This window comes from Propithecus coquereli, unplaced genomic scaffold (assembly GCF_000956105.1).
Source record: "Propithecus coquereli isolate 6110/MARCELLA unplaced genomic scaffold, Pcoq_1.0 Scaffold574, whole genome shotgun sequence".
NCBI classification, from domain to species: domain Eukaryota; kingdom Metazoa; phylum Chordata; class Mammalia; order Primates; family Indriidae; genus Propithecus; species Propithecus coquereli.
This window is the reverse complement of record NW_012151663.1, coordinates 544,794-570,833: the sequence shown is the minus strand read 5'-3', so window position 1 is coordinate 570,833 and position 26,040 is coordinate 544,794. Positions and strand designations below refer to the sequence as shown.

The 26,040-nt window shown below is 52.1% G+C and overlaps 1 protein-coding gene across 1 annotated transcript in view; it reads right to left on the bottom strand.

The window, feature by feature from the left end:
* Positions 1-6,945: 6,945 nt before the first annotated feature.
* The window catches only part of ZFAND3 (zinc finger, AN1-type domain 3), a 232,361-nt gene continuing 213,266 nt past the window's right edge, over positions 6,946-26,040 (bottom strand). The window contains exon 5 of the mRNA XM_012658137.1: positions 6,946-9,268. Within this exon, the coding sequence (XP_012513591.1) occupies positions 9,114-9,268 (155 nt within the window). The 3' untranslated portion in view covers positions 6,946-9,113. The remainder of the gene's footprint in view (positions 9,269-26,040) is intronic.

Below are 26,040 nucleotides of genomic sequence, written 5' to 3'. Positions count from 1 at the left end.
CCAGGTGGAGGTGCTGGGGGTGCTCCAGAGACGCTGGAGAGGCCACAGGGCAGCAGAAAGGACAGGAGACACAGCAGGAGTGGCCCGGAGGGGGGTGGGTGGAGGAGCCGAGGCTCGGGGAAGACACGCCTGGCGACGGCATGGGTTTTAGGACTGTTCTGTCATAAGAACAATGCAGCCAGAAAGGATCACTGCTTTGGTTGGACGGGATGATGGTGACAGGTCATCAGAACAGCGGGCACACGTCTTCCTCTCACACACACACTGGCTCGTTTAATCCTCATGGTCCTCCGAAGCCGCGGGCCCAACGCCCAGGCCGTGGACCAGTACTGGCCCATGGCTTGTTAGGGACTGGGCTGCAGAGCTCCACTGCCCCCCATCCGTAGAAAAACGGAGAAGTTGTCTTCCATGACACTTAGGAAAAGGGGGTCCTGGGGGGAGCAGCCAGGGGGAACAAGCAAGGCTTCGTCTCCATTTGCAGCTGCTCCCCACGGTTCGCGCCAGCACCTGAGCTCAGCCCGTCCGTGGAAACGTCTTCCATGAAACCGCCCCTGGTGCCAAGAAGGTTGGGGACCGGTGCTCTGCAGTGCTGCTGTTGGCACCGCTGGACAGATGAGAAAACTGAGGCTGAGTGGGGACGACTCCCGTAGCCACATGTCTGCCTGAGCTGTGCTGCTTCCCCGCAGAACCAGAGCCACTGAGCGGGCCCCAGGGAAGGAGGGACAGCACGTCTGGTCCTTCGGTTAGTGGCGACGTGGCCACCGTGTGCGTGCGAGGAGAGTTGTGCCAGCTGTTTGTTGTATTCTGTGCTCAACATGGAAATGTCCGGTCCAGCCTGCCCAGGGCCCAGGGCAGCCCTCTGTGCTGTCTGTCGCCCTTCCTTGTTTGCCATTCTGTTTTGTTGTTGTTTGGTTCTTTTAACTCTATATATCTTTTTGGTCATTACTTATGATTTAGGGAGGGAGTGAGGAAGGGCAACAAATGTGCTCTTTTTACCGTTTTGTTTTTTGAGACAGAGTCTCGCTCTGTTGCCCGGGCTGGAGTGCTGTGGCGTCAGCCTAGCTCACAACCTCAAACTCCTGGGCTCAGGCGATCCTCCTGCGTCAGCCTCCTGAGTAGCTGGGACTACAGGCATGCACCACCGTGCCCGGCTAATTTTTTCTATATATATATATTTTTAGTTGTCCAGATAATTTCTTTCTGTTTTCAGTAGAGACGGGGTCTCGCTCTTGCTCAGGCTGGTCTCCAACTCCTGAGCTCAAACGATCCTCCCGCCTCGGCCTCCCAGAGTGCTGGTGTTACCGGCGTGAGCCACCGCGCCCGGCCCTTGTAGACTCTTTCCCAGTAACGTTCTGTGGCCATAGCGTCCCAGCCCTTCCCACTCTTTGAAGCCTGCTTTGCTTCCCCTTGGCTGAGGCGCAGCCGGGCGTCTCCTCACCACTACAGGCCACACCAGGTCCTCTGTCCCCAGATGCCGCTCTCCCACTCGGCCCTCCCCGCGGGTCGGGTTTGCCAGGAGGCGCCTCTCCCTTCCCGCGCCCTCACCTTGGGGTGACCACTGCCCACGGCGGCCACAGCAGAAACACGCCCCACGTCCCGCCACCTCTGCCGCCTCGTTCCCGTTGGCCCGGCCCTCAGGAGGGGCCAGGCCACCGCGTCCCTCCCGAGTCTCTGCCACCCCCACCCCGCAGCTCCGAGCGGCTCCTTCCCGTCGGGCACCTGCACTGCGCCCTCTGCAGTGTGGCCGGCGCCCGTGGGGACGGCCTGCACCCGTGTCAGCCCGTCTCTCCATGGCGCCGGCCTCAGCGCTTTCCTCCTTCTACGGCCGGCGTCTGCCCGTGTCCCGTTCCGCCCGCGTCGTCGCTCGGTGGCCCTGGGCGCCCCGCCCTGCGGCTCGGGGCACGGCGCTGCTGTGGGCTCGGGCGCGTGGCTCGTCCGAGTCCCCGCTGCCACGTCTCCCGGCGCCCCCGGAGGGCGTCGCTGGGCACCGCTGACTGCATTTACCTGCTGGGGAGTCGGCACCGCGTTTCCCAGGCGGCCGCGCGCTGGGCTTTCCCGCCGGCACCGCGCAGGGGTTCCGGTTCCCCACGTCGCTGCCGACACGCGGTACTTCCCCCTTGTGGTCGTCGCCATCCTAGAGGATGGGAACACCCGGATTTCTCACGCGTCGGCCCGGTGCGGGGGCGTCTCCGGAGACGGCCGGGTGGGCCTCGCACGCGCCTTCCGGACCGCCCGGGCCGGGAAGCCTCGCCGCTGCCGCGCGCCACTCGCAGGAAGCGGGTCACCAGGGCCGGAGCTTAGGGAAAGAGCGTTTTAAAATCACGACACCCCAGGACCCTTCTCGTTCACCCTCGAGCAGGGCGCTCAGAGCGCCGCCCGGCGGGGTCGTGCCGGCCCGTGAGTCGGCTCCGCGGGGACCGAGAGCGCGGCCGCCGCGCTGCTCCCGTCCGCACGCGGCGGAGGGACACGTGCCCGCGCCCGGCAGCGCCGCGGCCTTCGGGCCGCCCCAGGCCTCAGCCCTCTCCCTGGTTTTACAGGGCTTGACGTTTTTGCGATTTGAGAAGCCCCTCTTAAAAGAAAAAAGAATAAAAATCACGACTACAAAATCAGGTTCGCTGTGAATATGAGAAATGAGAAAAGAATTCACAAGGAATCACACATTTTTTAAGGCTGACAAATGCCCGCACATCCAGAAGTCCAGCTCTCCTGGCCGCGGCGCGCGTCTCTAACGCTTTGCTCCTCCCCTGCCGGGCTGCGTCCTCTCCGGTCGCCCCTTCCCGAGATAATGATTTCGTAACGCCACAGAGGACGGAAAAGATTCCTCCATCTTCCCTCCAGCGTGGTGGATCAAAAATGTGTCCTGAATTACTGATACTTTAGACAAATTTCTTATCTTCACAGCTCTTACCGACACGGTGGTGTAAATTTTCAGAGCTGTTGCAAATGCGGGGAAAGTCTTCGAGTTCTCGCGTGTCCGAGCCAGATTCCCGGACTCGCCCTTACCTCGGGAGAGCGCGAGCGTTCCCACTGCGCCTGCGCTGCCGGGCACGCCCCCCACGGGAGCGGAGCCTGGAGCGGGCTCGCAGGAAAACGGGATCGTCCTCTTTCAAGTTCACACACCCGCCGACTGGAAGAACCGTCCACAGATCTAGCATCTGGCTCCACGCACTTCAGGCCTCGCTTCTCCCCCACGACCCACGTCCTCCCAGTGCCGGGTTCTGTTCATGTCGCAGGACAGCCTTGCTCTGGCTCCGACGCCGGGGCGCTGGGCTCCGTGGGCGGGAAGTGTTCCCAGAAGCCACCCCGCCCCAGGTGACTGGCCACGACCTACTGAGCGTGGAAGGAATTGCAAACCACACAAATGTGTCCCCAGCTCTACTCACCCACAGCCAGAGCCCAAAGTGCCATGTGGCCTCCCCCAGCAGGAGAGGAAGCGTGATGGAAGGGAAGTTGGAATGGAAGCGGGACAGTTTTAACCACCTGCAGTTAAAGCACCTCACTTTTGCAAACTTTGTGAAATCTTGGGAATATCCTAACGCACTGCCAAGGCTCAATGGCGCGTGCGGGGCCCACGCTCAAACGTCCTTCCGCAGCGGCCCTCACGCTTCTGCTCCTCCCGCATCCGAGCGGCCTCGCCCCTGACGCCCCGCGCGCACCTGCCCGGCCCTCCTGCATCTGTTCTCCCTCCCCGCCGGATCGTGCCACCAGCATGAACACATGCAGCAGTTTCTCCTCATTTAAAAATTAACTCTTGGGCCCCCCGTCTGTCCCACTGCCCACGTGTCTGCTTCTGCTGTGGCAAAACTCCTGTGGGCCCAGCTTCCCCGCTCCCTGCCCCGGTCGGAGCCCAGGCCCGGACGCCGATGCTCCAACAGCGGCTCACACAGCGCCATCCCTTCTCCTTGCTGCTTTCCCCGTGGCTTCTGGGACTTCACGCTCCTTTGCTCTCCTCCTCCTCTGCTTGCGGCTCCTTGGCGGTCTCCTTTGCAGGTTCCTCCTTGTCCCCCGGGACTTTGTAACATTGAGGTGTCCCTAGGCACAGCCTCCAGCCATCTCTTCTCCGCCATTTACACTCTCTTCTTTGGTGACCTCAGCCAGGCTCGTGGCTTTAAATACTAGCTGTACGTAGGCAATCCAAAAATGCACGTCGCACCCATACACCACCGTTCCCAGCAACATCATACAACAGCCAGACACGGAAGCAACCCCCGGTGTCTGCCGACGGATGCATGGATAAGCAAAGTGGTACACACAGTGGGGTTATTAAGCCGTAAGAAAGAGAAATCCTGACACATGCTACAACACGGGCGAACCTGGAGGACATCACGCTAAGTGAAATAAGCCAGTCACAAAAAGACAAATAATTGTACGATTCCACTTACCTGGTTAAATTCACAGGGCAGAAAGCAGAATGGTGGCTGCCAGGGGCTGGGAGGGGGAATGGGGAGTCATTGTTTAATGGGCCCAGGTTTTTAGGAAGAGAAGAGTTCTGGAGACGGATGGCGACTGTGGTTGTGCCTCACTATATCCGAGAACACTCAACTGTACACTTAAAAATGGGTAAGATGGTAAATTTCATGTTCTGTTTATTTTACCACCATAAAAAATTTGGAAAAAGAAATGCTCCTCTCCAGCCGAACCTCTCCATCGAGCTCCAGCGCTGTACACCGGGGGCCTGCGGCACACGTCCAGCGGGACCAGTCGGCACCTCGTGCTCCTGCCCAAGTCCTCTTTTCCTGGAGACAGGGTCTCACTCTGTCACCCAGGCTGGAGTGCAGCGGCGCCATCATAGCTCACCGCGACCTGGAACTCCTGCGCTCAGGCGATCCTCGCGCCTCGGCCTCCCAGAGTGCTAGGATCACAGGTGTGAGCCACTGCGCCGGGCCGAGTCCTGGATTAGCGGCGTATCCGTCCTTCCAATTGTTCAGGCCAAAAACTGAAAGTAACGTACGTATGATTCCTCCTTCCCTTTCACCCACGTCCAATCTGTCAGCGACTTCTGCTGTCTGCACTTCAGTCAGTCCCGAAGCCAGCGCTTCTCGCCTCCTCCCTTGCCACCTTGGAGCTTGGGCCTTCGGTGCAGTGGCCTCCTCGCTGGCCTCCTGCTTCCCTCTCCCTCCCCTCTAGGCCACCGACCCGACACCCTCCATCGCCCGCCTCTCAGTGTGGCTCTGGGCCCTGCCCGTGCACTGCCCAGTGTCACTCCCCCTGACATTCTTTGCACTTGCCTTATTTTGCCCCTCCCCCAACCGTACGCAGTAGTCTTGGTCGCCTCTGTATCCGCAGAGCCTGGGACGGTGCCCAGCACAGAGAGGGTGCTGAATGAGGGTCACCTCAGCCAGGGCTCTGGGCTGGAAGGCGCCCCTACTGGAGCTCCCAAGGCACAAGAGCTTTGGGGCCTGTGTCCTAGTTATTACCCTTCCCAAGTTGGGCATCTTGTCACACAGAGCAGATCCCTCTCCTCCTAGCCTGGACTCCCTCCCAGACTCGCCCTCCCATCTCCCAGCGAGGGCCCATCCCGTCCGCCACTCCTTTAGTGCAGCATTTGGGAGTCTATCGACGCCACGCGTGTTTGACACAGTATAAGGCTGACCGCATTCCTATCGCCCGCCCCAAAGAAAATCACTTCTATTGCTCTGTTCAGTTCTGGAATCATTTGCCGACCTCCTGCTATGGACGAGAAGTGAGCTCGTGCTCCACGCGCCCGTCCTCCCCGCTCCCAGTAGAGCTGCGTCACAGATGTGCACCGGAGCAGTATTATGTGTACGTAAATGTTTTCCACAGCTGAGTCATGCAGAGTCTCTGGTTCCTCTTCCCTAATATTTTTTATTTGGCATTAATAGTTTTTTTTTATTTTTTGAGAAACCCAGGCCCTAAAACGTTTTTATTTGCTCAATTTTCTGTATCTACTTCCCATCTGAGATAGACCTTCCCCAGACCCTCTGCGGGGAGCGCGAATCCGGTGCCGACACTGGTCTGACTCACGGGCTTGGCGCTGCCCACTGAGGCCTCCAGAGCCTGCTGCGTCCCGCCTTCCCGCTGGCAGCAGTGGCAATGGCTGCAGGGGAGGTACATTTCTGAGGCCCCTGAAGACCTTTCTTGGGTATTGCTATTGCACCCGCGTGGGGTCCTCCCTCTCGGGGACCCCTTTTCCGGGGTTGAGGGGTTCATGGTTCGCCGTGAGTGGTGCTGATCACTCCCTTGAAGACCACGGCCCCTTCCCTGTGGCTTCCTGCTTCTCCCTGCTACCCTCCCGGGAGGGCTTCTCTTCTTTCCACCATGCCCTCTTCTTGCTGCGGATTTCTGTGGCCGTGAAAGCCTCCTGAGGAAGCAGGAGGGAGCTGATGGGACGCCGGCTCCCGTAGGGCCGGTGGGGAGAGCGTGGGCGTCCCACACTCTGAGGCCGCCAGACCCTCCTTTGCTCTCTGCACACGTTTGCTTCCACCCCGTCAACCTGAGCTTTGTCCTTTTGATTTTCTCTAAGGACTTTTCATCTATTCTCCGCAACTGTGTGGTAGCTCTGCCGTCAAAGCTGTGGGGACAGGTGCCACTCCTCTGCTTTGTCCCTGCCGGACGTGTTTTAAACACTTTACACAAACACATCCTATACACCAAAGAGCTTCCTTGGGTGGGGTTTGGGTCGAGGAGACACTGCCTTCCTACTAGGACCAGGCACACTACCCCCACATACGTAACCTCCTTGCTGCTGGCACAGGCCCGGCCCCGTGGCCTCCCAAGGTAGATCCACCCAACAGAAACCAGGCAGGCAGCGGTTGAGCCCCAGCACTTACCTGGACGAGGCACCCCCAAGTAACGCAGAGAGACTAATGCACAAGCCCCCGGACCCCAATCTCTTCCCAGCGCTGGCCAGGGAGACGCCGCACCATTTTTCTGGCTATGTCGGGGGCAGTTAGGAGAACTGGAGATACAGAGACAGCCAGACTCTCATACGATTGGTTTAATTTTTTTTCAGCAGGAGAAAAAAGAATAAAGTTACAAGATTCTTTTAATATTTTCACAATGTTAAAACTAAAACTGAGCTCTAGGCTATGTGTGTAAGTAAATCTAGAACACAAAAGGGTTAAATAAGATTTTCTCTTTTAAAGATACAAGAATTTAAGCTTTCCTTACATTTAACAAACTTCACAGAACAGATACTGCAGGGGACGAGCCCTTCCTCCCCCACCCCAGCTCTAAGTCAGGAAGTGAACACGGGCTTCGATCCTGGGTGTGGCCGGCTCCCCAGAGCCGCTTCTTCCCACTGCTGCCTCCACGCAGCAGCCGGCGGGCTGGGGAGGGCCAGGAAGGTCGCGCGGCCTCTTCGGGACCAGAGCTTGGTGGAGGCCGAGGCAGGCTGCCTCACTGAGGATGGCCATGTGGTGGCCAGAGGGCCGTGGCTTGACAGCAGTGGTAAACGCTGGACAGACCTGGCCCCTCTTGCCCTGGGCTGCCCCAGAGCAAGACACTGGTCTGGGTCCTGAAGCAAGAATTAAGGCTGGGGATTTTGCAGCGGATTCCACTCTGGTGGGGGTGGGGGTGGAGGGTGGGAAGTGCATGATTTCCTATTTCAGTATTTCGGATCAAAAAACATTTGCAGTTGCAGGTGTTCGGCTGTTAATTTGCAGACAGAGTTGAACCATTTGTTGTTTTACAAAAAGGAAAGTTGCTGGGTGACACTGTTCCGGCAGCCTGTGTGGGCAGAGCCACACTGCCTCTGCAGGAGCCTCTCACCTCACCGGCCTGGCTCACGTGGGGCCCTGGGAGCTCGGGGACTGCTGACCCCACCTGGGCTCTCGAGGGAGCCCTAATCCTGCCTACTTGCACCCCTTTCCCCTTCCCCACCTGGCCCAGGCTGCCGTGGCTGCCAACTCCTCTCTGCCCACGCTCGGCGGCACAGGCTGAGAAACACACCCTCCCACTCCCACCTGCAGAGCAAATGTCACTCCTGGAGCTGGGCCACAGCCACAAACCACTGTTCTAGACTGGCCCAAACCCCCGGTCCCGGTGAAGTGTGCCACCTCCCTTACTAAACTTGCTATGTGGTAGATGTAGCCTGTTGTTCTTGGACTGTGGGGCCGCATAGCAATGAGAGCGGAGGCCGCAGCACCATCCTCCCGGCCCCTGGCCGCACGAGCAGGCTCCAGCTGGAAGGGCAGAGTCTGAGGGCGGCAGCTTCCCTAGGTGCTCCCAGCACTTCTACTGATCCCTGTTGGCTACGAAATGTCTTTTTAAAAACTCCCAATATAGAAATCTAGCTGCAGAGGCCAGTTTGCAGACCCCAGCCACAGCTGCTGTGCTGCCATTGGCCTTATTTGATCAACTGCCAGACCCCTGCACTTGGCGAATGGCAAACCAGAGCTAGTGGGGTCAGGTGTGCTCTGGTCGCTTCCTGTGACCATGGATCCTGCGTAGAAAGGCGGGTCTTGTTCGTGGACTAGTCTTGAGTGGAGCTAATTTTCAAAGTGAGGTTATTGTTTCTCTTCTTGCGTGATGAGTTTTTTTCATAGTAAGTCAGGTAAAAAATTTCCATAAGTATCTGTCTCCCCACGCCCATTTCCAGCCCTGTGGGAGAGCGAGGCCACCACCCAGCCCAGCCACGCGGCCAATCTCAGCAGCCTCCTGTGGCCAAGGCACGAGTGGCCGTCACGTATCCTGGCTACTGGGACTAAGGACAAGTGAGGAGGTGAATGGCCGAACATTAAACAGAGTTTCTGGCAAAGCCATGTGCGTCGTGGGAACTTTAACACCAGCTTCTACTCCTCTATTAACTCAGAGTCTCCGTCTGGAACACTTTCTGCTTAAGGCTTTTTATAAGTTTGACTCCAGCAGTGACAGGTATGTGTTGTTTTAAATCCACTAGCCATGCTCAAAAAAAAATATTCTTCATGTTTTAATTTTATACAATGGCTAGCAGGCACCTTAGTAACCAGCCAGAAATCAATTTCAACCACCATCAACCCTAAACTACAGTACCAGGACGGCTGGCTAAAGAAAGGGAACGGCTGGCTGTAGTCTGACATGTGCCCAGTACAAGGTATCTGGCTGACTTTGTCCTAAATAAGGCTAACATTAGTGAACTAAGAACAGCGTCATGTGGTGGCCACGCCCGGCCTTCAGGAGCACCCCTCCCTGATGCGCTGGCAGGAGCGCCCCACTTTCCGGTCCAGTTTCACCATTTTCATGATGGCTTCCTCTCGGCCGCGGCCCATGTGGTCAAACGTACAGTCATGCTGCTCGGGGAGGCGGTGTAACATACAGAACACGTAACCTGAGGCAGCGGGAGGAACAGAGGAAAGAGCATGTTAGGGTGACCTCCAGATGCCCAAAGCCTGGCTCTCGCCCTTGTCCAGAGCATGGAGGGGCATCCCGGCGGGGGACAACAGTCGCAGCAGGGCTCCTGCTGCTGAGGAGGGTTTATGGTAACACGCCACTCTTCCAACGGGGCGAGTACCTCATGTTCCACAGCTGCTCAAGTCAGTCTGACGCCCCCAGAATGCCCAAGTTACGGCCACTCAGAGCTGTCCCTAACTGGACCCCGGAAGCGAAGAACCCCAGTGGACAACCCCTTCCCTTGGAAATGAGTGGGCTCCGAGCCCCCTGCCCACCACATAGGCAGGAGAGCACAGGACTGTCCCTCAGCACTTGCTCTGGCTCCAGCAAACTGTGACATCCACCGCAGGACACTATTTCTAGGAGGCAGGGAGGGAGGAGAAATGATCATGGCTCAGATGACAAAGGACCTCCTGTGTGGCAGGGCTTGGGGGCATGGTGGGAGTGATCAAACCAAACCCACAAGCGAGTCGGGACTCGCAGAGGAAATGGGTTGTTTCAAGTGCTGGCAAAGGTATTTCATGTAAATAGAGGAGAGAACAGAAATGTTGAGCTCAAATCTCCATCTCCAAGGAAACTGACATTTTCAACTCCGTCTGGCAGGCGGGAGGCTGAGGTGCCCACACCCAAGGCCCGCACTTGCCCTGCCCTCCCAGAAGTGAAGGAGGCCGCAGGTCCTCTTTCTGGAGCAGAGAAGTCCAAAGGAGACATTGTTCTGGTGAAGAAGAAAAAAAGACCAGTGAAGCTGGCAGAACAAGGGACTGAGGAGACCGTGCAGACGACGTCCCTCTGCATAGAAAACCACGCGGGGACGGAGTGAGGAGAGAGGCTCAGAGAACAGAAGGAAACAAAGAGCTGCATCAAGGTGTAGCCCATTCCCTCTCCACTTGCCAGTCAATTTCCAGAAAGGCTGACGGGCGTGCCTAGTACAGACACCTGATGTCCCCTGGGTCTGCTGGCCCTCTCTTTCAGGGAGGGTGGGGAGGACAAGATCTGGCCTAGGAAAACCACCTGCCAGCGCTGGCTGCTCCCCAGCAGCTGTATCTGGCCACACCTGCAGGCTCTGTGGGCCTAGATCGGGTCTGCAGGAGCAAGCCTCCAGGTGAATCCAAACCCGTTCCTAAACCTTCTCTCCCCGTGCATCCGGAGCAGGACCCCCCAGCAGCCTGCCGGGGACGGTGCTCTCCTCACTCATTCTCCAAGCCAAAGGCATTTCTTCTCAGAGTTCTTTCTTTTAAGCTCAGATCCAGGCCATGAAGAATGGGTGGCCGCTCCTTGCAAACTGTGACTCATCCATCCCTACATCCTCAGCTTCTTTTCGGAGCTGTGGAGGCTGTGAGTTTAGAAGAACAGCAGGAGTTGAAGCCAGGACTGAGTGGCCAGGATGGACAAGAGTTTCAAAAGCCTTAAGGTTTAAGATTCACTAAATATTCAATGGCCTCAACTTTTAAGATTAACTTCACCTGGACAACATTCCTCAGCCTGAAGGCAGTGTGCCGGAGAGGAGGTGGAGAATGTGGTCTTAAATGGCTAGGGACCAACCTGCCTCAAGGAGGCAGCTGACACCCACACCCTGCTTGGAAGCCTTGAGCTCAGGCTGCGCAAGGACGCACGCCCACTGCCTGGGGATCCCCTGTGCAAGGAAACACATTATTACCTACTTCCCAAGGAGAGCAGGGCAATGTTTGACTCTAAATTGGGATTGGGTTTAAGGGAAAGAACAGAGATGAAATTTTCGTCTCCCGAGAAGCTGTGCTCCCACTTGGTCCAAAAGGAAAGTTAAGATTAATGAGCTCGTGTGTTCTATTTACTGATAAGTTCATTACTTGAAGATATTGGATACCACGTGTCTTTCTCCTAAAGGATTTCACAGCAGAAGCATGGATGGCCTCAGTACGCATCCCCATCTGACAGGCAAAATAATCCTTTCATGGCAAAGCCTACTTGGTGAGGGGAGAACCTGCTGCCAGTTGGGGCTTAGGGTGGGGGCACCAACAGGATGGCATCAGGATTTTTGTAGACATTTCTGTCACCAAATCCTTATGTATTTCTGTATCAGCAGCATTTATAATAGGGCAGGAGGACCCTGCTGCCCCTTCCCTTCCCGTCCTTTAAGATCCCGGGATGATGATTCAGGAGAAGGTCCCAGGGGCCTGTACGGCTGGTGGCGGGCACCCCTCCCCTCCTTAAAGAAAAAAGAGAAGCCCACAAATGACTTCCAGGCCCAGCTGAGTTAAAGAATAAACACGCCCGGATGTTCACCCGAATAAGAGAAGTTTCGGTCCCTGGGGTCCACAAATACCACTGGCCCCTCCTACTTCTCAACACCCACCCTAAAACTACAACAAAGGACTCCCCACTTTTCTCGCCAAAATTCTTCGTCCCAGAAAACCCCCATCCCCCACTCTAAAACATATATAAGCCCGCTCAAAACTCTCGGGCGGCCCATTTCTCAGGCCCCACCTCTCGGGACCTGCGAACCTCGCCCGGGAGCGCTTTTTCCCCTTCCCCCAATAAAGCCTCGTTGCTTGCCCTTTTCACTCTGCTCGTCTTCCTTTCTCTGGCGCCGATCATCCAAAAACCTTACAGGGCCCTTTGCTGCTTCTGATGTATGCTGCCGGCTGAATCAAAGCTGCAGGAAATGGATTACCACTGGAATACCGCAGCCTCTGGCTCCGCATAACACCTCCTGAGTCAGAGGCAGACCGACGGAGGGGAGCCTGGTCTGGTTCCCTCGCCCCTGCCCCCCACGTTTGCTCAGCTCGCCTTCCACTGGTGGGCAGGCAACTTGGTGGATTTGAGAGCCCCAGGACTGCCTGGAAAAAGAAGTAGGGAGTGATAACCACAGCAACTGCCCCCAATATTCTCCCTGCCCACCCAAGGATTCTTCATCCAGCCAAAATCATCTTACTTCTCTACTCAAGTTCTGTGTACCTGTTTAAGACACTCCTTGATACTTGGCTTTGATTTCTGAAAGGTGAAAACTGTTAAGCAGCAGGTAGATTCTGGAAACAGAACTGGTAACAATTAGAATATATGGCAGTGTAATTCACTGGGGAAAAGTCTGGGAGAAAATTTTGGAAGGCTAACTTCCCAAGCTGCTGCACTTAGACTGAGGTTATGAGATGGCATAAATTAAGCTCAGTTCTCTCTCCTGTCAGGATCACTTCCTAAGAGGAAGTTACATGCTGGAACTTGACCCAAATGCTCAGCCAGCAGACATTATCCACTGACAGCGGCCAGTGGCTGAATGCATTCTGGTGTCAGTAGTTAGGAGTGGGTGGTCCCAGGTATGGGGGAGGGGGAGAAGAGGGTGGGAATGACTGGTGGGTGGGACTAAATCTTTATCCTCTTTTCTTGGTACCCCCAGATCTGCTTTCAGAAACCGCTGCAAGTGTTATGAACCTAAAATTGTTCTCTGACTCAAGTCTAGATACTAAGCTGGGTCTGAAGAGAGATGAGTTCAGGCTGCTGGGGAAGATGACTGTTCCCTATTTCAATGATGAGCACAGTTTTAGAGCACGAGGGGATTTTCAGTCTTGTCTTGGCTAGGCCAGCCTCAACACTTCCTCCACACCATGCCTTAGAAAGCAAGTGGGGCCTTTCCAGAGAGGGCCACAGACGGCAGTGTCTAGAAGACATGGAGACACAGAGGACACAGAACTGATCAGCCAAACCATGACACTGGCTCTGGTATCACCCAGGGTATCATGCAATTCTTTCTCCCCCATGTTTAAAAGAGTTATATATTAAAACTGAATTCACTGACATACACATACTCCCATGTCTACTCTCTCCTTATGGTTCCACTGTTTAGCAGCATGTAATTTTAAAAACAATTTCAATAGACATTTGTTTACAATAGCTATACAGCATACAGTGCTTTGGAGGGATAAAGAAGGATAAGGTGTGGGGGAATATGATTAAAAGAATGCTCACCCCCAAAAGAGAAGAAAATAGCCAAAGCAAAAGTTTTTGAAAACATGAGCTGCCTACTAAATGTGGTTTAACCTCAGCCCTTTCCCCTGCTAAGTCACATGACTGGCTGCCCTGCTCCTCGGAGCCCTGGATTACCAGATTTTCATAAAATACTGGCCCAAGAGGAAGCTGCAGAGCTCCTTTAAGGCTGCCTGAGTTGTTTTCAGTAAACCTGCACAAGACACTCAAGAACCTGTGTGGGCGTCTCTTTGCTTGCTGGCAATGAAGAGCAATTTGGGACAAGCCCTTGATTAAAAAAGGAGGGTGAAGCAGCAGCTCTGTAAATACTTTGTCCCACGGCCCCACCTCTTCCATGGGAAGAGGGAGAGTAGTACTAGGTGAGGAGGCCCAACCACAGCACCTAGTACCAGTCATTCCCTGCGATCTGGGCTGGAAGGTCTCCCCAGGGTCTCTGACAGCGACACCCTCAGTTTGAGAAGACCCTCTTCCGCTGAGTAGCCACCATCGAGAGGGGGCCCATGGAACAGGAGGGGAAGAAGAGGATGCCTACCAGACAGCCACAGTGGCTGAACCACCAAAGGCTGTCATCCCAGGGCCCTGCCCAAGCCTGTGGCTGTGGACAGCAAGAGATGGGGGAAGGGCAATAGCTTCTCTGACCCTGTCACTAACAGAGACACAGATTATGGCAGAAGGCAAAAAAATGCAATTCAAGACCTGTGTAAACCTCTGTCCTAAAAGCATCCCACGTGAATGAGAAATGTAGAAGGCAGCTTTCGGGTCACTCAACCTGAACAGAGAGGCCCGAGGGGCTTCTCTTGGGGTGACAGGTGTATCAGTGGAGGCCACCCATGTGTATTAAACCAGCACATCTGGACTCACTCCTCCCAACGCAGACACAAGGCCTATGGCCCCAGTGACCCGTGTTCCACAGAAACTTGAAGATGCCCCACACCTGAAGGGTCTTGGAGACACATTCCCAGAAGAAAGCTGAACGGAGGCTCATTCTTCTGAGACTCATGAAGGTTTGACACGCAGATTTCTAAAACTGCTCATCTGGTCGGAACCAAACTTCAAACTTGACCCTATAGCTTTTAAAACTAACATCTGAAATTCATACAATTCATTCAGATGCTCACAGCCACACCTCATCTCACCTCTGTTCACACGGGGAGGGGGAGTGGGTGTTTGAGTCTAAACCTACAGGACTGAGAGCAATTTGCCCAAATGCCACCATTAGGCAGAGAAGCCGTAACACCCAACACCTTGCTCTAAATGCTTACCAAAGTTCTAACAATATTTCCTATTTCACTAACTTATGTACAAAAATCAACTACTGTCACTGTCCAGAAGGAACACTCAGAGGCATCACTCAACCTAGCGGGTCTGTATTCTGTGTTCTCTCCCTCTTGGCAGTGCTGGCAGGCAGGGCGCTGGGGCAGCTGAACCAAGACAGCTTCTTCATCTGCTAGTTCTCTTCCCCCCACAGGCCACAGGGAAGGGCTCCTTTAGGGGACAGGGGAGGTGGGTGGAGCAGAAGCCAGGGGACAGAGGGAAGGAGCCCAGCTTATGTCCAGCCTGAGGTAGGACCCCTACTCTTGGCTGAGGCCCGGGGCCCCCAGGCCAGCCTTTCCCTCCATGCCCTAAGAATTGGCTGGGCTGAAATTGTCCTTTCCCAGAGAATTTCCTGAGGGAGACAAAGAAAGTAATGCTGAAATTCACAAAGTCTGAGCTCTTGACATTTTTATTCAATCTGTGCCAGATAGAAATGTTGCTTATCAGCTTTACCATGGGTAAAAAGCACCACGTCAAGTTGGCAAAACTGGCAGCTCTGCACACTTTGCTTTCTTGCAGATCCCCCACCTGGAGCCTCCCCCAAGTGGCTGCTTTTGGTTTGTTTGTTTTTTTTTTTGAGACAGGGTCTCACTCTGTCACCTAGGCTGGAGTGCAGTGGCATGATCATAGCTCAATGCAGCTCTGAACTCATGGGCTCACGCAATCCTCCTGCCTCAGACTACAGAGTAGCTGGGACTACAGGCCCTCACCACCATACCAAGCTAAGTTTTAAATTTATTTTTTTAGAGATGGGGTCTTGCTATGTTGCCCAGGATGGTGTTAAACTCCTAACCTCAAGTGATCCTCCAGCCTCAGCCTGCCAAAGTGCTGGGATTACAGGCATGAGTGAGCCACTGCACCTGGCCCCTAAGTGGTTGTTTTATCAAAGCCTGAGACCAGGGCGGGCCCCAGCTCCAGCTGCTCGGGTGTTTTTACCTCATTTGCAAGAAATGTTTTACACTTTCTTGCTCATTTGAATTTCAAATTGTCAAAAGTTCAAGCAGAACCTAAAAATACTGACAAGCCTTAGGGCCTGAGGCACTGTTAAAGGCTCTGCTGGTGTGCAGTGTGGCAGTGTGCAGCTGTCTGTGCGGTGTCTGCCCCAGGTGCCTGCTCACCAGCCCCCCAGCCTGAGCTGGGTGCCGCACAGCAAAGAGGCCAGGCAGGTACGTCCAGTTCCAAGGTAAATCAGAGACTATTCTTACAGATGCACATGGGCTCCAGCAACAAAACCTATCCGAGACCTCCCAAAGCCTCCTGAGTTAACTCTCCAAATCTCAACCATTAACAGGTACCACTTCACATCTAAAGTGTCTATTCAAAAAGTAAATGGCAAATATGCCTGACCCACGTGTCTGAAACATTCTTTCAAAGAAAGAATCACATTTTTCCCGCAAGGTAAAACTTTTTTAAAGCTCAGGACAGCTCACTGACCTCATAGCTCATTTGTAAGTACATGTTGAGAACAGCAGGTGGTTACAGGAAAGCTTGTTGTAAAGCACTAGCCATTTATTCTCCCACCAGCAGCAATCCCTGGATTACACCACATCCGCTGACCCAAAGCCCAAGGCAGAATTTGTAGCACAGAAATGTATTAAAGGATCTTAATGCATTTTATTTCATCAGGCCCATGGTACAGGCAAAGCAGCTGCAGGTGTTTCGGGAATGGAATGTATCTGCTTTGCATTCTCCTCCACCCCTGGCTTTGCATGGTGGAGGAAAGTCATTATACTCCAATAAATAAAACTGGATCCTCAGCTTGCTGCATTGGCCAACAGTGCTCTGGCTGGGCTGAGAGAAGAAAACCAGCAGATGGACAGAAGTCAGCTGCCCAGGGCACTGGAATCAAAGCCACAGTGAAACACCAAACTAGGTATCGGTCTGTCTGTTTTTCAAAGGAAGGAAAACATGTAGTTTAGAAAAGTCCACTCTACTCCTTAACAATTTAATAAAAAGCACTAAATAACTGGGACGGTTCTAGAACAGAAGCAATCATCTGCTTTCCTCCAAATCAATTACAACAGCAGTTACATAGAAGCTAAATGTTAGAACCTAAAGAGTGTGGCGGAGGCAAAGATGCAAATGCCTCATGCACAGAACTCCACGGGCAGTGTGTGGACTCCGCAGAGGCCTAGGGGCCTCCCTCGCCATGTGCCATCACGTGGCACTAAGAGAGCAGTCGGGGGTGGAGGGTGGAGAAAACTGTGTCACAGTCCAGCTTACTGACGCTCCTGATGCAGTTAGTACACACACAATTTTAAAAGTATAAAAAATTTCACCACTGTTGATATCCTTTATTATTGTTCTCCAAATAGCCCCATTCTTGCAAAAACTCTAATTACCCTTTTCCTCTCCTCTGGGGAATATTTGTCCTGTTCTAGTAATGTCTCCTTCCATCACTTAGCTCACGTAGCCCTCACTCTACCTCACAGAGAACAAGCCTTCTACCGCTCACTCTTGTCGCTACCTAGGAAAAACTTATTTTTGAAACCTGGGGGATGCAGGGGGCAGGGTGCCCACACCACAAAGAATATGGTGACTTGTGAGAACTCTGCCACACTAACACCCAGCACACAGAAGGGGGCTAGGCTTCAGGCTCATATTCTAGGCTGTTTTATCTGGAGATGAACATATATTTAAAAACTGAGAGAAAATGGCTCAAGGCAGTTTTTGCCACAGGAATAATAACTTGGTCCTTTAAACATCATTTCAGTAGCTCAAAGTGGGTGGCATTAACCCACTTGGTACCTGGGGCAGTCTTTAGGGTCCCCAAAACTCCTAGGAGGTGCCTACACTCCTGGCTGTCTCCTCCCCCCACTTCCAGCCCCTACACGGCTCTCAGGAGAAGAGTGCAGTACCGGCAAGAAACTTCTGTTTTGGGGGTGACCTTATCCTCTGTTCAGCAGGCCTTCTCTTTCAGCATTTCCTTATCCTTTAAAAGACTATCTTCTCAAACAAAGCAGTCTCCTATAAAACCAGTTCCAAAATGGCAGTGGAGGTGAGAAAAAAGGCAGTACCCATCCTATCCAGGAGCTCGTGGGGCACAGACTAGGCCCATGGGGTAGCTCAGTTGCCAGGCTCCTGGCACATGGCTCACCAGGGAACCGTGACCTGAGTAGCCCTCCCTAAAGGCACTTTTGAAGGCAAGAGCCAGCTCATCCAAGTCTCAGAATGTGCAAATGGCAACGCAGTCAGGGGGCATCAGACTGCAAATGCCGCACCTCTCTCTCTAGAGCAACACCCGGAAAGGAAGGGAACGTTTTCTTTCTCTGCTGGCCTTTCAATCCACATGCTGGGCCCATAGGGGAGTACAGAGATGACAGACTGGAGTTGGGAGAGACCTGTAGTGCCACCCCTGCTGTCATGGCAAGTCCCTTAACAGGGGAGCCTCAAGGTCTCTTTCAGGAGTGTGTGTTTTGAACCCCAAGTACTGGATTCGGGTTCCAGCTGTACTGCTCTGACAGTTGTGTGGCTGCAGGTGAGCCATTGAACCTTCCAGAGCTCAGCTGTGTCTTCTATAACATGGGGTTCTACAGAAAATGATGCCCAGGAAGCACCTGACACGTTGTCAAGGAGGGCTGGCTGTTCCTGGGATGACTCTGCAAGGTGGTGTCATCCCTCTGACCTCACACAGTGTGGCTGACACACTCGGCATCATGGCCCTGCCCCACCCCCAGCCCGGTCCCTCCTCCTCCGCCCACGCGGCATTCTTCCCGCCCCGGCTGCCTTCACTTCACAATCCGGACTCCAGTTCTCTTCTCCTTCGAGAAGTCACTGCTGACAACGGAGAATGAATGTGGACGTCTTCCTGCAAACATGTGATGTGTAAGTTTCCTCTCTCCCTCTCCACAACCTGTTTTTACAGACTATAAATGCATGCTAAGTGACAGGCTCAGGAAACACTGCTGTTGCAGATATGCAAATTTTGGAGAAACCTGATTGAAATATACGAAGACTACATGGTGCAGCCTGGAAAGCGTTCAGTGGTCAGGGACAGCATGAAAGGGATGTGGACACCTTCCAAGGACAGCAGAGAGCAGCTCTGCCCCGGTGGAGGCACCCCCACAGGTGCAGCTGAGAATTCCGCAAGCCTCTCTCGCAGGCAGAGGCACAGCGTGTGCTCCCAAGTTCGGTCACGTACCGACCACCTGTTGAAACGCCTCTGTCTGTTTCCCTGGGACTGTCGGGCGGGGGCTGCGGGGAAAGGAAGAGCAGGAGACAGGAGCTGGCTGTACACCCTCTGCAACAGCCGGGCTTCGCCCAGACTGCGCCAGTGTCACCTGCCTTTGTTTTATGTGCTTCCTTTAAAGATGAAGTCGCTCTGCACACTTCTTGTTTTCACGACAATAACGTGAAAAGGTCACTCCGAGGAGCTGAAGAGTATGAGCATGCTTTTCTCCCCCTTCACAAAATCTGAGCTTTAAAGTCACAAGTCCCACAGCGTCTGCTGTGGGCTGTTGCAAGAGAGTGTGCTGGGGAAGCGGGGGACAGAGAAACCAGCTTATTGGTCCTCCCTGTTTAAAGTTAGTTTTTTAAAACACACCTCCCCTGGAGGGGAAGAGGCTTATTCAGAGGCAGAAGAGCGTTTTCTGCAGACAAGAGTTCAAATTTGAAGTCAGACTATGGACACAGTGAAATCCCGCACTGAAGGTGCCAACCCCATAGCCCAGTTCCATTTCAGCTGGGGGGTGGGCAGGGACGTGGCTCAGGTATGAGGACTTCAGCAAATGGTTCCAATCTGGGTATGAAAAACACCCCACGAATGGAGACTAAAAACTGCTAAATCCAATGACCCTTTTCAGTTCTTATTTATAGCACCTAGAACAGCTGACTACTCCTGTGGGATCCGACACACCTGCTTACCTTGTTTTCCTTCTCTTCCTCTGGTAGCTCCTCATTTACTGTCCTTGAAATATTAGAATTAGTGCTGCACCCTCTTTTTGTACTCTCCTCCAAGGTTTAAAATTCTAACTATATATGCTAAAAATTCTGAAATTTATCTCTCTGCCCCAGACCTCTCTTTGGAGCTCCACACCTCTGTGTTCAATTTTCTACTCGGTATCTTGGCTCAGACTTCAGGACACTCGCTGCTTCCCCACAAACCTTTCTCTCCTTCAGCGTTCCCATTCCAAGAGAACAGGGCCACCATGCAGCCGGTTCATGACGCAAACCTGGAGCATCACTGATATCTTCCTTACTCTTCATATTCAGTTACCAAGTCTTGTGAATTCTACTTCCAGAATCAAATCCACTCTCTTCTTTGCATCTCCACTGCCACCACCCAGTCAAAGCCACAGTATCTTTTTGCCAAGGCTACTGCAATAGCCTCCCCTAGGTGGTCACCCGTCACCCCACATCAAATCCATCTTCCTCACAGCAGCCAAAGAGACTGGATACAACCTTGTCTGTGATCACTGCACTCCTTACCTAATGGTTCCCCACTGACTGCAATAACAGCTTCCCCGTTGAAGCATGGTCTTGTCCCTGGCCGTGGCTTCCATGCCCCTTGTGTCATTTACCCCTTGCACTCTGTGTTCCAGACACACCTCCTAACTAAATTCTTGTTTATTCAGGCCTCAGCTTCCATGACTCGTCCTCAGGGAGCCAGTCCTGGACTCTCAGACTAGGTTAGGGCCCCAGTATACACTTTCAGGCCATCTTGGACTTTTCCTACAATCACTAGTCACAATTGTCATTTATGTGACCTTTTATTTAACTTGACTCCTTGGCTAGATTTCATGAGCACCATGCCTCTGTAATTTATCACATACCCTGTATGCCAAGAACAGTGCTTGGTTCACTCAAAATATTTTGGTCAAGTGAATGAACGAGAGGTTAATTCCAAAGAGACTGTGTTCTCTGAACCTGAGAGACAAGCAGAGGTCAGTCAGGAGCTCCGGTGGTCGAATCCAACATCCTTGCCCGAACCTCTCAACAGCACTTGTCCACTTTTCCCTGGCTTTTGAAATACTTTCCTTTCTCATCTTCTGTGATATGACACTCCCGATTTTCTTTCCACCTTACTGACTGCTGCTCTTTGGAATCTTTTATGGCTTCTCCTCTAAAAATCACTCCAGAATGAAGTCCTCCTGCATTTTCTCCGTGTATACTCCCTCCTTCAGGTAATCTCATCTAGATCCAAGTAGAATCTCAATGCTGGTGCATCTTAAATTTATACTTCCATCCATGAATTCTTCCCCTCAAAGCCAAACTCCTACATCCAACTGCCTATTTGACAAACACCTCCAACCAGAGTGGCTACCAGGAATCTTAACAGTAACATGTTCAAACAGAACCCTTAAGCCTCCTGACCCTACATAGTTCATCTCCTAAACTTCCCTGCCTCGGTGAATGGCAATATATCCACCCAGCTGCCATTCAAGTCAAACTCAGGACTCATTCTTGGTTTCTCTCTTTCCCTTACTCCTCACACTGACGTTATTAGTGGTCTTGTTAGATCTAAATGATGTCCTGAATCTGCCCTGCACCTCTTCTTCTCACGCACAGTCCTGAGGCAGGAATGAGCCCCGCGTGCTGACAGGGCAGAAAGAAGGCCAGCAGTGCTGGGTGCGGTGAGGCCAGCAGCTGCACCAGGGCTTGCCGGAGCCCACAAAGAGTGGCCCTGCTTCTGCCTCCACTGCCCTCCAAGCCTTCCTGCTTCACAGCAGTTAGAGGAATTTCTGGATTTTTTTGTTTTGATAAATGATCTGAGATGTACTTGTTTTATATTAATATTTGTTAATTCTTCTTTAAATAGGTAGCATGAATATAATAATTCAAACTGTATAAAATAATATTCAGCAGACAGTAAGTTTCCCATCTCATTCTCTCAGTTTCCTTCCCCAGCGGCCAAGCAACCATCAGTTTTTTATGTGTTCCTGAGAGTCCATGCATACACCAGCATTTATGTTTCTCTCTCAAAGGATTTTAAAAATGTAAATCAGATCATGTCACTCCTTTGCTTACAACCCTTCAATGGCTTCTCACTACGTTTACAACACTATTCAGACTCCTTGCCAAGGCCTGCAAGCACCCCCGGTCCCTGCCTGCCTCTCCACTCTCCTTCGCGCTGTGCTGCAGCCACAATGGACAGCTTTCCGTTCCCCAGCTATGCCCAGCTTGTTCCCAGCTCCAGGGCCTTTGTTGTTCTGTCTAGGGCACTCTTCTCCCAGCTCTCCGAATGACTGGCTCTCCCAGCTTTTCCGTCCCCGCTCAGCTCTGCTGTCCTTCCAGATGCTGGCCTCTCCATCCCTACGTGCGCCTCCCCCGGCCCTCATCACACTCTGTCATTTTTTATTGTATCACAGCACCTACTCCTATCAGAAATTATCTTATTATCTGTTCCCTTGTTTATTGCATCTCTCCCCCAAAGAAAAATAGCACCAAGAAGTCAGGGGCTTTATCAGTTTTATTCCCTGCTCTTCCTCTAGGACTCAATAAAGATTAGTAGAATGAATAAATAATTTGCCATCTCAAAAAAAAAATCTGAATTAACGTTGACTCATTAAAAACAGAAGACAATTACTTCTATCAATAAAAGAATGCTCAATGCCAGTAACTGTGCCCCTCCCCCTACTCCCGGGAGGTGACCCACCACCACACAGTTACCTGGGCAAATGGGTGCAGTGGGCACAATCAAAAAACTATTACTGTCTGCCTTTAGATGTGTCTCATATTTTTTGCAGGAGCAGGTTTAGCTTCCTAATTATGCCTTTCTATTGCCATTATTAATATGAGCCCACATTCACTGAGCTCACTCTGAAAGGCAACACAGAACTGTCCAAGATTGCATTAGGTGCTCTCCTAGAATTGAAACTGCTGTAGCTCATGATCACAAATGAGCTGTATACAGATAACGAAGAACTGAACACAATTACGCGTTCCCAGTGACATTCGTTTCCTACTCTACCCTGGTATGTTGGTCAGGTACTCCAGATGCCATGGAAAATGAATGCCGGGTTTGGGGGAAGAGCAATGTAACTGACGCAAGATTATTAATATAAACCTGGCCCTTTAGTTTGTAAATGTGGACACCCACTCCCAACACCCTCGCCATGCCTTCCTGGGTAAATCTGCAACATGGCAGTGCAAAGCTCAGGAGAGCACATGTCGCCCTGAGTATTAATCACAAAGATACACAAACCACATTGTGTGCTGACTCACAGCTGCCATGTCCCAGGGGCTACTGGACTGACATGGTTTAAGAAAGATGAGCATTTGGATACGTGAAAACAGTGTCCTTAGGATCCAGTGAGGAAGAGACCTGTTAGGCTCCTCAAAACACAGACAGGCAGACGGTCTCCTGGACCATAGGACCTGTCCTTAAACGTAGCAGCTGCTGCCTGCCAACTCCCACTCTACAGCCTGGAACACTCATCCGCTAGGCGGCAAACGCAAATATCTTGACTGATATTTAACAACAATTTATGGCTCAAGGAGAGGATCTAATATCAGCTTGGTATGTTCATCCCTAGCTCCCCTGCAGCCCCAAAGTTCTTTTCTGAGGAGCCGTCAGAGGAAATGAAGCCGGCCTGCCTCAGACCGTGCGGAGCGGGGCTGCTGTGGGAGACAGCTATCGGGCAGAGTCCCCACAGGCCAGTATCGTCTGTCTCCCAGTCACCCACTCAGGCACTGTTCGTTTTAGCATGTGCGCCAGCTGGGGAGGCCTGGGATCCTGCACAAGGAGGTACCCAAAGCCAAGAGGGGCACTCCCTGTCGTCCCCTCCTTTCAACTGTGTCCCAGGCACTGTGTTAGGAGCATGGCAATAAAGCGTACTGGTGGCTCCACTTCTCAGCTCCACAGGTGGCGACAAAGAAAGAGAACACCCTTCAAATCTCCAGAGGGAATAAGCAGCGGCACCTCCCAGGCGCAGGGAGCCATGGCCAAACTCCACTCTCGGGTGGACGCCAGCGCACTTCCCACACCCACACCCACAGCTCCATTTCCGCCCCTCCCTTTCCTTGCATTTCTAGTCCTTCTCTACTCTGTTTCTGTCTCCTCTCTCTCCAACATCTTGATTTCCCTTTACTTTTTTGTTTCTCAAGGAGCCTCAGTCCTGTGGTTGCCTGAACACCGGATCGACAGCAGAGGGACCGCAGGCTCGAGGGCAGGCCCCGTCTGGCGATGCTGGTGAGTATTCACAACAAGCAGCTGTTACGTGCGCACCTCTGACCTGCCTGCGAAGCTTGCAGGAGATCTGTTCATTGCCTACTGCGCTCTTCTAGCCCTGAATAGGGATGGAATGTCTGTACAAACAAAGAGATGTAGAAAGGTGAGCCATTTCTTGGAGAAGCCAGCTGATCCAATTATTAATATTTTAGGCACTTCTTCAATGAACTATAGGGTTGACACATCCCCCCTTTTCAGTTTTTTGCCTCTGAACTTTGCTCCAATATTTCATGGTTAGTCTCAACTACCTAGTTCTGAAGTGTGAACGTTCCTTCTCCCACTAGTTAGGAGAGTGCCACCATTCAGCACATATTCCCAGCCTATCTAGGGCTTGTTCCTTTTGAGTCTCTGGGAATGTACCACCTGACAGGTCCTGTTCCAGGGACCTAGCTCCCTAGCAGCATGGTTTGACTCTCAGAGACTGAACAGTTCCAGTGCCTCCTGACACCAGGCACTATGTGAGAACCAACAATCCACAAACACTCCTTGCATGGGTTTCTGGTTATTAAACAGATATACTGACTGCGAAGGCGGCCTTCTCCATATCTGCCATCCAAAAGATGGCAGTCGTCTCCAAATGCAAATTCTCTTTTTGTAACACTAGCTACAGTATCAATCAACACCAGAGTTTATTTTGTCATAGAATCTTATTCAGGCTCATGGCTGGTGACAAGATAGTAAAACATGAAGTGGCACAAGGTTTTTGTTAAGAGCCTACGTCTCCAGGCTCCAGCAGTTGAGGAGTAAGGGCTGTCACGTGATCTTACCAGGATCTTAGTCTGCTTAGGTAAAAGCACTTTCCAGGAGCAGAAACCAACTTCATTGATATTGATCTTCTCAGAGGAAAGGTGCTATAGAAATCTCATCTAATAAATAAAGGATTCAGGCTCCAGTGTTGGGCTGTCAGTCCAGCAAGGGAAAGAAGCTATCAAGCTCAAGGAGTCAAAAGTATTTATTGGTCACCTGTGCACTATTTACAGAGCTCTATCCTAGGGGCTGTATGGAGGAGAAGGAAAAAAAGAAGTCACTAGTTCCTGCCTTCAAAGACAGCTGGAGACACATGGAGAGGAAAACAGCTTAAGGTCACAAGGAGCAAAGCAAGAAATCAACCGCAAATAAAATCAATACAATTCAGCGATGTGTAATAAATCGGAGGCACTAAGGGGAAGTCAACTGCATAGGGTTATCCTGGAAGAGGTAACTTTTCAAAAAATATGAGGACATGAATTAGCACTCAGGAGAAAACAGAATGTAGATGTCAACAGGATTTAAGTGCTACTTTGCCTCATATTACCCAGATGCAGTGGGAGACAGAAAGGTGGCAATGCTGTGGACTCTGTCCTCCAGAAGCATCTTATCTAGATGTGGTAACAAGAGGCACGTGGGACACAACTAAAAATAGTGCACTGGATGACTGCTCATTAACACCATCTTAAGTGGCTTTTGCACAGCAGGGTACATGCATTTTTACCATTCAATGTTCAATAAAAAACAACTCTGAAATGTGGATGTGGTTAAGCAACAGGCTAACTTCTATATGGTTGAAAATATGGACAGCCCATGCTTTAGTCATCTTCCCACTCTTTAGGGCACCCCATGGGCCAGTCTGGGGGCATTTAAAAGTGTTGGGATTCTGGGAGCCCAACAGACCTGGCTCAAACCCCAGGTGCTCCCTTCATATTTCTGAGTTACTAAACTTCAAAGGTTAAACCTCTGTAAAAATGGAGGTATCATTTGTCCAACAATGCTTTTATAAGGATTAAATAATATAAAAGAAATACGGGCACCCAGTATATAGTAGGTGCTCAATACAGCTATTCTTTTTCTTTCACCCAAAGGACAACAACTGCAAGATGCAGGGTACTCACAGTCTATTCAAATGTTTACTAAGCATCACTGCACACCAGGTACTGGTACGCCAGTAAGAGCTGAGAACCACAGAAAAATAAGATATGGCCCCTGCCCGGCAACACTCATGGTCTGGGGGAAGGACAGACATGTAGACAGACAGACAATTTCAATATGCTTGGAGAAATATAAACAGAGGCCAACTGTGGATTCCACAGAAGAGAAGACTTTTGGGAAGCTCAGAAGGAGATCACCAAACGAAGGGTTTGTTTAAAAAGACACTAGATTTTATGAAGGCTTTGGGTGAGGAAAACTGTGGAGACAAACACTGAGCCCAATCTGGCATTCCCATTCCCGACCCTGTTCTTGATGTTCTGATACCAGTTCTTTGGTCCCTGTGAATGAACCTGCTCCTGGAGGAA